The sequence below is a fragment of the Pituophis catenifer genome, unplaced genomic scaffold, assembly GCF_029215685.1.
Source record: "Pituophis catenifer annectens isolate HBS135680 unplaced genomic scaffold, rPitCat1.0.hap2 SCAF_9, whole genome shotgun sequence".
NCBI lineage: Eukaryota > Metazoa > Chordata > Lepidosauria > Squamata > Colubridae > Pituophis > Pituophis catenifer.
Genome location: NW_027256889.1, coordinates 3,214,713 through 3,226,261, shown reverse-complemented (window position 1 = coordinate 3,226,261; position 11,549 = coordinate 3,214,713). Strand labels below are relative to the sequence as shown.

At 46.3% G+C, this 11,549-nt stretch overlaps 1 protein-coding gene across 1 annotated transcript in view; it reads right to left on the bottom strand.

Annotated features, from left to right (window-relative positions):
• Positions 1–5,629: 5,629 nt before the first annotated feature.
• EHD2 (EH domain containing 2) overlaps positions 5,630–11,549 on the bottom strand; it is a 40,446-nt gene continuing 34,526 nt past the window's right edge. Inside the window, exon 5 of the mRNA XM_070949268.1 lies at positions 5,630–11,195. Within this exon, the coding sequence (XP_070805369.1) occupies positions 10,659–11,195 (537 nt within the window). The 3' untranslated portion in view covers positions 5,630–10,658. The remainder of the gene's footprint in view (positions 11,196–11,549) is intronic.

Sequence of the window (11,549 nt, the reverse complement as noted above, 5' to 3'; positions counted from 1 at the left end):
AAGAGAGACGGAGGGGGATGAGAGAGAACCGGAAGAGCGGGGGAAAGAGCGTCGCCCTCACGGAATAGGAAGGGGGAAAGGGGGCTTCCGGCGGAGGGTGGCGCCATTTGCGTGGAGGAGGTGGGAGTTCGCCCCTCATTAAACCACAAAGAGGAGGGAGAAAGGATTAGAATAGAATAGAATAGAATAGAATAGAATAGAATAGAATAGAATAGAATAGAATACAATACAATACAATACAATACAATACAATACAATACAATACAATACAATACAATAGAATTTATTTATTTATTTATTTATTTATTTATTAAATTTATATACCGCCCTATTCCTGAGGGACTCAGGGCGGTGAACAGCGAACGATAAAAAATACATGTAATACAAATGTTAATAATAAAAAACCAATTAAAATATACTAAACATTCTGGTCCTAGATAATTCAAGACATCCCAGTTTAAAATAAAATCAAAAAGCAATATAAAGGGAAAGTTAGGCCAGGCCGGCCTGCTGAAACAGGAATGTTTTGAGGGCACAGATCCGGAATCTTCTGTATCTCTGGGGGGAGCTCGTTCCAGATGGCGGGTGCCCCCACAGAAAAGGCTCTCCCCCTGGGGGCCGCCAGTCGACACTGTTTGGCTGACGGCACCCTGAGAAGCCCCTCTCTATGGGAGCGTACTGGGCGGTGAGAGGCTATTGGTGGCAGAAGGCGGTCTCGTAAGTACCCCTATTTTACCCCTAATTTGAAATAGAAATAGAAATAGAATTTTGAATAGAAATAGAATGGAATGGAATAGAAATAGGAATGGAAATGGAAATGGAAATAGAATAGAAATGGAATAGAATAAAATAGAATGGAGTGGAATTTGAAATAGAAATAGAATAGAAGTAGAATAAGAATTTAGAATAGAAATAGAATAGGAATGGAATGGAATGGAATAGAATAGAAATGGAATAGAATAGAAAAGAATAGAAATTAAATAGAATAGAATAGAATAGAATAATGTAATGAAAAATTAGAATAGAATTGAATAGAAATAGAACAGAACAGAACAGAATAGAATAAGGAATGGAATGGAAATGGACGTAGAGTAGAGTAGAATAGAATAGAATAGAATAGAATAGAATAGAATAGAATAATGTAATGAAAAATTAGAATAGAATAGAATAGAATAGAATAGAATAGAATTAGAAATGGAATGGAATGGAATGGAATGGAAATGGAAGTAGAATAGAATAGAATAGAATAGAATAGAATAGAATAGAATAGAATAGAATAGAATAATGTAATGAAAAATTAGAATAGAATTAGAAATGGAATGGAATGGAAATGGAAGTAGAATAGAACAGAACAGAACAGAACAGAACAGAACAGAACAGAACAGAATAGAATAAGAAATGGAATGGAATGGAATGGAAAGGAAATGGAAGTAGAGGAGAGGAGAGGGATGGGATGGGAGAGACTTTCCGAATCTTATCCTTGACACAGAAAGATGGCATATTAAAAGCCCCCAAGGAAATGTCTGTCTGACTCACTCTGGACATTTGGATGCCCAGAATAGACAAAACCAACCCCTGGACGGCCATTCATTCTGTGTACAGCCACTAGGGGGCGGGCTGGTCCCAGGGCCCTGGCGCTGCAGTGGGTGGGGAGCTGGGTGTGGCTGGGAAGGCAGGGAAAATATTTTGTCTGTTTTTCTGGCTCTGTTTTCTCAGGAGGCAGAGGAAAACTGGGGGGGGGGGGCAGGGGGGGTGTTTCCTATGAGTCAGTCGGTCCCACTTGGTTAAGGCGAAAGTCATCTCGGCACCGTCCCAAAATAAATCAGTAAATAAATAAAAATGGGCCGTGCCCTGGCTTTTAAGAGGCCTGAAAAAGCTCAAGAAGTCCCAACAAACTTTTACGGAAAAAGCAAGAGGCTTTGGGGCAACTGGAAGGACCGGCTTCCTCGGATGCTGGGAGGGATAGGCTGAGGTGGGATTGAAATTGGGGTGGGGAGGGGAGCCGCAGTGGGGGGTGCGCGAAAAGGGGGGGAAGACGGGTTAGGTAGGCAGTTGTGGGTTCCCCAAGAGCCAAGAGGCCAGGCAGCCGTTTCATATTGTGCAGTTGTTGGCTGGGGTGGTTTGGCAAGTTGAAGTTCAAACATCTGAAAGATGCCAAGATTGAGAAATGCTGGTCTGAACTAATCCTTCCTTCCTTCCTTCCTTCCTTCCTTCCTTCCTTCCTTCCTTCCTTCCTTCTTTCTCTTTCTTGGCCTCATTCCCTCCATTCTTGTTCCCCCTCCCTTCTTTTCTTCCTTTCTTCCATCCACTCACCTACTTACCTACATACCTAACTTCCTCCCTCCCCCTCCTCCCCCACTTCTTTCCTTCCCTCCTCCCCCTCCTCTTCTTTCTTTCTTTCTTTCTTTCTTTCTTTCTTTCTTTCTTTCTTTCTTTCTTTCTTTCTTTCTTTCTTTCTTTTTTTCTTCCTTCCTTCCTTCCTTTCCTACTTCCTTCTTTCTCTCTCTTTGTCTCCCTACCTCCATTCTTGTTCCCCCTTCATTCTTTTCTTCCTTTCTTCCATCCACTCACCTACCTACCTACATACCTAACTTCCTCCCTCCCTCCCTTCCCGTCTCCCCCTCCTCCCCTCCTCCCCTTCCCCTTCCTTCCTTCCTTCCTTCTTTTCTTCCTTCCTTTCCTATTTCCTTCCTTCCTTTCTCTCTCTTTGTCTCCCTACCTCCATTTTTGTTCCCCCTTCCTTCTTTCTTTCCTTTCTTCCATCCACTCACCTACATACCTAACTTCCTCCCTCTCTCCCTTGTTCTCCCCTTCCTCCTCTTTCTTCCTTCCTTCCCTCCTCCTCCTTACCTTCTCCTTCCTTCCTTCCTTCCTTCCTTCCTTCCTTCCTTCCTTCCTTCCTACCTACCTATCTATCTATCTATCTATCTATCTATCTATCTATCTATCTGAAAGGGGTTTTTTTCCTACTCAACCTACACAAGGCAGCAGGGAAAGAGGAGAGCCCTGGGTGTTTCTTTTGGCATTTTTCCCATCTTCTGCTCCGTCCCATCGTGCACATGTGGGGCAGGAAAGCTGCAGGAAAGTGGCTGGCACGCCCTGGTTCTCTTCCTAATCCCAAACCTGCCCTTGGGCATTTCAGACCAGCCAGGAAGGAATGGCAGAAACGCACACTCACCCCAAAGGGATCTCCTGCGTTCAGCTGGAGGGATGGAGACCTTGAAAAACAAGATCTTTTATTTTCCAGGCGTCCGTGGGGAAGACACCCAACGGTTTCCAGAGGAGGAAGCAAAACAACCTTAAGATCCTGGAGTATTTTCTATAAAACTCTCCACGCACGGATCCGCTCTTCCCCAGCCCCATTGCAAGCAATATTCTTACTCGTCATCAGAGGCTTTAAAGCAGTGTTTCTCAACCTTGGTAGCTTGAAGATGGGTGGACTTCAACTCCCAGAATCCCCCAGCCAGCAACTCCCATTTATGATGGTTGCAGCTCTGCAGAAGCGGAAGAAGCTTCTTGGATAAGAAGCGAAACGTCTTCAAAAAAAAAAAAAGAAAGAAAAAACCCAGAAAGTCCAGTTGCCTTTTTGGAAAAAAAGGCACTTTTGGGACAACCATGATCTGGATGACTGAGAATGTCTGTGATCAGCAATTCTTCTCTTTATCTTTAGCGAATTCAGATCAGGGGTGAAATCCAGCAGATTCTGACAGGTTCTGGAGAACCGGTAGCGGAAATTTTGAGCAATTTGGCGAACTGGCCAATGCCACCTCTGGCTGGCTCCAGAGTGGGGTGGGAATGGGGATTTTGCAGTATCCTTCCCCTGGAGTGGGGTGGGAATGGGGATTTTGCAGTATCCTTCCCATGCCACGCCCACCAAGCCACGCCCACAGAACCGGTCGTAAAAAAAATTGGATTTTACCACTGATTCAGATCAGTTCCTTGCAACTGCTCAGAGGAACTTTGCCAGAAAATGAAGAATTTGAAAAGCAGCCCGGAGGGAATTTAAACCGCAAACGATTGGTAGAAATACGGCTAGTGCATTTGGGAAAGCTCTTTGGTTTCTCGCCGATAACATTTTTCAAGGCTGCTGCGGCTTTTTAAAAATGCTGCGAATTTGATGGGGGTGGGTGGGTGGGGAGTGGTTTCCTCTTGCATTTCAGATCGTGAATAGACCCAAACCCTGCCAAGGCCGAGCCTTCAAATCAGCTGAAAATCATGTTTCTTGAGCTGTACCAAAATAATATGGCCCGAAGGCATCGGCAGTAACTGGAAAAGGCGGGGGGGGGGGGGGAGAGAAATCTAAGCAGTGCCCTACCCACTCCACCTCCCTCTTTCCAGGCCATCGGGACCTGAGTTTTGCCCCCGTGCCCGTGTTCGGATAAGCCAGGGAACGCCTGTTTTTTTCCGATGGAGAGAAAAGAATGCAATTTTTTTTTCCCCTCCCTTTGGCCAGCCTGCAAGAGGCTGGCAGCAGCTCGGGACCTGCTGACTCACAGGCTGGGGGCTCCAAGGCTGCACCCTTGCCAAAGCCTTTGCATTCCTCCTGCAACCCGTCCGATGGGGAATATCGCTACAGCAGAGGTAGTCCTCGAATTTACGACAGTTCATTTAGTGACCGGTCAAAGTGAAAACCTCACTGGAGAAAAAAAAAAAAAGAGAGAGAGATAGAAACGGTCGCCGTCATGGCCACGTAATCAGAATTCAAACGACGCTCGGCTCGTATTTACGATACGGTTTGCCGGGTCCCGATCTCCTCTTCTTGCAAGAAATGTCTATGGGGAAGCCCGATTCGCTTAACAACCGTGGCTAGAAAAGACGTAAGATGGGGACAAAATTCACCTTTCACTTAGCGACAGAAACGTTGGGCTCAATTGCGGTCGTAAATCGAGGACTACCCTGGGCAGAGGGTTGGACTAGATGACCTCAAAGGTCCCTTCCGGCCCTAGGATTCGCTGATAAACAGCTGCAAAAGTCCGACTTATGATGTTACGGGGGGGTCTACATATGGGTTCTTGAAGGCTGTGTAAAGGTAAAGGTCCCCCTCACACATACCGTATTCTTTGGAGTATAAGATGCACCTTTTTCCCCCCTAAAAGGGGGTGAAAATTTAGGTGCGTCTTATACACCGAATGTAGCCCCACCCACCCACTGGCCCCCACCCTTTGGCCTCTGCCTTGCAGCAGTTACCTCCTTGCAAGCAAACAGCAAGAAAAAACAGCTCGTTTCACCTTCAGCACAGCCTAATTAGCATAAGTTGATTGGATCGGCCTCCCGACTCTCAGCTGATTTGCTCTCAGCTCTTTTGCGCAGGGCTCTGCTGCTTGCTGCAAAGAGGTAAATTGCTGGAGCAGATTTCTTTTTTTCCTTGTGCTAATCAAGCTATGCTGAAAATGAAACTGAAAGTAAAGCAGGCTGTTTGCTGCAACGAGGCAAAATTGCTTAGAGGCAGAGGGAGATTTCTTTTTCTTCTTTTCCTCACCAAAAAAGGTAGGTGCGTCTTATACTCAGGTGCATCTTATACTCCAAAAAATATGGACTAGAAGACTTCTGAGGTCCCTTCTGTTAAGACCACCACGCATGTATCTGTGCAAAGGATTCCACAGTGAACAGCCAGGCATGGTTCAGATTGGTAAATACGATATTTATTCCAACGGAAAGGTTGTTACAATAACAGAACCACGTTGTGGGAATCGCTCACGAGGCCCTGACTTTATTCGGACTCTCTGCCAAAGGTGGGCAAGCCAGATACCCCCATTGACTCTCCCCATTCCTGCCCCATAGCGATGGGGTGAAGCCTTCTCAGCACCCGGAGGGGAAGTGCCCTCTCCTTCTTCAGCACCCCAGTGAGCGGGTCAACTCTGAAAGGAGTGCGGATCTCACCCCCACCTCTTTGGAAGTGAGAAAGGTGCGCTCTGCAGGTGTAGAATAGGAAATCTGGGCCTTTTTGGGGGAGCAGAAGGACCCAGCCAAGCTAAATAAACAAACAAAAAAAGAAAACAGGTGGACCTCAATTTACAACCGTTTGTTTAGAAGCCATTCGAAGTTACAACAGGCCAGAAAAAAGTGACTTATGATCAGTCCTCGCACTTATGACCATTGCCACGTCTCCACAGCCACATGATTAAACTTTGGGGGCTTGGCAGCCAGTATTTAGGATAGTTGTATACAAAGGCCGTAAGTGTGAAAACCCATTTTCGGTGCCGTTATAACTTTGAACGGTCCCTAAATGAACCGTCGTAAATCAAGGGCTGCCTGTACTTGTATTTATGTTTTAAATTTGCATCGTTGTTCTGGTTGCATGCTTGTGGGGGGAGGTCTTGGCTTCAAGAGGCTGAATTTTCCCTGGGGGTGCAGAAAATAGGAACCATCTCTGGTTATCGGAGGGGGGCCAGGCCTGTGCAGTAGATTTAAGGGAATTTACAAGCCAGATACCCCCATTGAATTAAAAAAAAAAAATAAGAGATGCCTCCACCTGAATCTCCCACCTGGGTTCGGTTTTTTATTCCTTGTTTTTTTTTTTTAGGAAGAAATGTCCCCAAAATTCTCCCCAACAGCCTCAAGTCATCCCTAGGACAACATCTGAGCGAGATCGGTAGATTAAAACAAAAATGTGTGTTACAGGTAACAAAATAATAATAATAATAATAATATGCATGCCATTTTTGCTGTAGCAATACATTATGATAAAAATGGAGGGGTGAACGGTGGAAAGGAAGCGGATCAAATGTGAGATTTAACTACAGGGGGAAAAAGAAGTTTTTTTAAAAAAACAAAACAAGTATGGATGGAATAAAAGGAGGCTTGGACCCTGCCTCGTCTTCATGGCGGCTGGAAGCTGAATTAAACCTTGTTCTGCTAATTTGCTTAATAAAGCTAATGTGGGCTTGATGAGTGCTGTTAATATTAAGCTTGCAAGTTGCATCTTTATTTTCACTTCTCTTAAAGCAAGGGGCTAGACCTCAACACGGGAGAGAAACAGTTGGAAAGGTTCTTTTCACTTCCAGCGTGCCTTTTTACTTTTTTTAAAATCCCCTTGATCAGGACAGCGAAAAAAAAAAGCTATGCGAAGTGAAGAAAATGCCTACAAATATATGGCACCAAAATCTGGATGCTTAAAGATTTAGCATTTTGAACTGGTATCTGAAGTCTTCCTCTAAATCTTGTTCCGACATCCTTTAGCCTCTAGATATCTATGGATTTTCCCACTCCTTAGCCTTGTTTTTTTTTAAAAAAATAGAAACCTTGTGTTGGGTAATATTTCTCTCTATTCAGTCCTAATTCTAAAGAGGTTAATTGTACAGTTTGCCAAATATCCCAATGGCTCAATGGGTGATTTTAAAGGGCCCTGTGAACTATATTGAGATCATTGGTCCATCTCTCCATACCAGGTAAAGGTAAAGGTTCCTCTCGCACATACGTGCTAGTCGTTCCCGACTCTAGGGGGCGGTGCTCATCTCCGTTTCAAAGCCGAAGAGCCAGCGCTGTCCGAAGACGTCCCCGTGGCCATGTGGCCGGCATGACTAAACGCCAAAGGCGCACGGAACGCTGTTACCTTCCCACCAAAGGGGGTCCCTATTTTTCTACTTGCATTTTTTACCTGCTTTCGAACTGCTAGGTTGGCAGAAGCTGGGACCAGTAATGGGAGCTCACCCCATTACGCAGCACTAGGGATTTGAACCGCTGAACTGCCAACCTTTCAATCGACAAGCTCAGCATCTTAGCCACTGAGCCATGAATCTAAAGCCAGCAGCTGTTAAAAATCCCACGTTTTTTTCAAGAGTCTAATGTTGAAGGCTCATCCATTCACGATTTAAGGCTCTTCTGTCTATACCACATGGTAGAGGCCTAAATGGGATTCCTTAAAATGCATGGTCCTTCAAGGAATTGCAAAGTGTGACTATCAACTTCAGAAAAGAGACCCCAAAAACACATTGGCTTGTTACTTTGCTCCACAGCTCTCCAGGTTGTTGTTTTTTAACTATTGGACACATTTTTTTCTTGAGATGTCCTTTGCCAAAAGAGAACTCCCAGGATTCTCAGAGTGAAGCCAGTATTAATCTAGATGTCCTAGTTTGGTAGAGTCCTCACCCAGATCTGAAGAAGCAGCTTGGCGGCACCCAGGGTGACATATTCACTCCCCCGGGATCGTCCCCAAAAAAGGTTCTGTAGAGGTTGCAGGAGGTCGAGATGGAGAGGGTTATCCTCAACACCAAATGGAGCTCTCCAGTTGGGTCAAGCACCAAAGGATAGCTCCTTTCCAGACCACCCATGGTCCTTCAGAAGGGATTTGTGCTTCTCTTGATGAGCGAGAACGACATCATTCTTGCAAAAAACGGATACCTTGCTTTGAGCTTTGAATGTTAAAAGCCACTTTGGCCTTTGGACGGAAAGTCCAGCTTTATGTGAGATCATGGATGCAAACGTAGCACAATGTTTTAGTTTTGGCTGTGCAGTTTTGGGTTATTCAAGCTTCCCAATGCTATCATCATCTTCTTTTAAATGACCCCCATCATCCCTTGCAGGGTGGAGTCTGGGCCACCGAATGGAGCAGAGTGTTTTACTGGCCAGATGCCCTTCTTGTCGCCAATGCGGAGTTTTGTTCATCGGACATATTCTCAGTGTGGGAACCCAGAGAGAGAAATATCTGCCTCTACCTAGGATTGAACTCGCAGCCTCCTGATTGGTGAGGCGAGAGCTCCACCTCTAGGCCACCGCACCACTCAAGCTTCCCATTGCTATGGCGTTAAAAAAAATAAAAATCTGCATGTTATTTGCAGGTATGTGGTTGAGAGGCAGCTGTTGTGGCACGGAGAGCTTGAAGTTTTCCTAGCCTCAAATATTGGCCTGTAGCCAATGCTGGGACATGTTGGAATGTCTCTTGCTGCTTGATGTATCGTGCAAGTGAAGTTCCAACTTGACGTTATGGCTTCCTCACTGGATGGAGAGATCCCTGTACCAAATTCCCTAGGAAACCTGCCCTTCCTGCTTTTCCTTCTAACAAAGGCTCCTGTTTCTAGTTTTCTTCCTGCCCAACTTCCTCTCGTTTCCCGTGGCTTTTTTTTTTTTCTCTCTCTCTCTTTGAAAGCTGATTTTTAAGACGGGCCTTTCTTCAACTCAACTCAACTTCAGCTTCTTCCCTGCGACTTTGATGGATTCTCCTGGATTGCAAGCCGTGATGTGTTTCGACTAGGTTGCCCCAGTTCAGGCAAACTGGTAGCGGCGATGGGAGGCTCCGCCACCCGCCCAGATGTCATCACGGACGCTTTGCGTATGCGCAGAAGCTCCCCGCGCACTCACAGTTCCGAACCGGTAACAAAGGTAAGTGAAACCCACTACTGATTCCAAGGGCCATGTTGTCTTCTCCTTGGCCACTTTCCAAGGGGGAAGAAAAATATGGGAAAGATCACTTGATCTCCAGAATTGTCCCATCTCGTGAATGCTGGAACACAGCAGCATTTTTCGGGTTGGGAAGGAAACCACTTCAGTTGTGCAAGCTAATGCTGCAGTGAGAGACAGAGAAGAATTTGGAGGAAAGTTCACCAGCAACTTCTTCTGTGAGCCTTCACGAAAGAGGATGCCTTCGTAAGACCTGATGTGTGAAGTTCTCTAATACTAGGCCTGGTTCTGGCTCAATCTCCATTGGTAGACTTCTCACCGCCTAGTCTTGCTTTGAGAAAGGTCGTCTACAATTAGTCTCTTCCACCAATTCCATCCCAGAAGAAAGAGTGGAGAAATGGAACATCCCTGCTTTAAGCCAGAAGGATCTCATCCTATCTCTTACCTCTGCTGCCCCTGAAGGGAAACATCTCAATGACTGATCTATGATCATTTTAGATGCCACCTTCAACCATGGCTTTTGGGATCAACATTGTTTGTGGTTCTGATGGATTGCTTCCAGTCACCTATCTCTGCTCCCTTATCCTTCCTTCCTTCCTTCCTTCCTTCCTTCCTTCCTTCCTTCCTTCCTTCCTTCCTTCCTTCCCATCCATCCATCCATCCATCCATCCAGAACTAGTCATGGGAGAAGTAACCAGCTAAGGAGGTTTTAGACAAAAGGTGGCCAAAGGCCAGATGGAACGGAGGAAAGATGTTGACCATTTCTAGGGAGGCCAAAGATAAAGAAAGCTGGAAGGTTCAGACCATCTTCTGAAGCCTAGGTTGATAGCAGATCTGGCCATGGACTACTAAGAGAAGTAAAACCTAAGATGGGTCTGATGTGGGCTTAGACTGTGGCCTAAAGGAACAGTTGAAACTAGGCATGGAGGAAGTAATATTTGTAGGTAGTTGAGGAAGCCAATGAAGTTGAGCTTGGTTTCCAGGAAGAGAGACCATGTGAGAAATCTAACACTACAGATACTTGGGGTCATAGACATTGTGAGTTCAACTGGCTTAATTCTGCATGAGGAAATGAGGCTTTTTGAGGTGGACAGGAGTCGCTTAAAAGACCAGAAGGGACGGAGAAGTTTGAGCTGGAAGCTTGGCTTGAAGAGAAGAGCAGAAAGCAGATTTCCTATGCGGTGCTCGGCAGCTAGGTGAGGCCTTCATAAGGAATCCAAGCCTGAAGTTTGCTTCGAGGAAAATTGGAGAAGGCCCAGCACCTCCTGAAGTAGTTCAAGCCTGGTGTTAGGATGAGAGGGGGAGCAAATTCAGGAAGCTGTTTACTCAGCCGAGCCCTTTTGCCGACGCTTGGAAGGGGGAACAAGATGGCGGGGCAGGTCAGAGGGCAGACCGTGACCTTCGAGTTTGACCTCAATGAGGTGGCTGGCCAGAGCGAACTCCTCGTCATCCAACATGCCATCCCGGTCGACGTCGCTCAGCTTCCAAATCTTCCCGAGAACCGAATTGGGCAGCTTGGTGGTGACCATCCAATTCTTGGCCTTGGTGCCGCTTAGCTTGCCATCCATTGGAGAGAGGTTGTAGAAGATCTCGTCATACTTGGGCTTGTCTTTGGTCACGATCCACTCGTCGTCATCCATGCCCTCGTAGGCGCCTTCGGTGGCCCCCTCGACGAAGGGCCCGTTGCGGGTGCCGTCGAAGGCTCCCCCCTGGACGATCTGCTCGGGGACTTCGATCTCCTCCTGGCGCAAGAGGGGCATCAGCTTGGCGATGTCAAGGGTCAGCAACTCATCCAGGGTATCCACCATGCGGGACTTCAGTCCATGGAACTTGGTGAAGTCATGGACCATCAACATCTCCTAGGAAGGAAACCCGGGAAGAAGAGAGATGAAAGCTTCAGCCATTTATCTAGACCAGAATAGCAATTGCAATAGCCCTTAGACTTATAGACTGCTTCTCAGGGCTTTCCGGCCCCTCTCTAAGCGGTTTACAGAGTCGGCATCTTGCCCCTAACAATCTGGGTCCTCATTTTACCGACCTCAGAAGGACGGAAGGCTGAGTCAACCTTGAGCCAGTTAGGATCGAACTGCTGGCAATCGGCAGAGTTAGCCTGCAATACTGCATTATAACCACTGTGCCACCATGCCTTCTTTTCTTCCTTCTCCTTGTTTCCCTTCCTTCCCTCTCCTTGTTTCCCTCCCTCCCACCCTCTC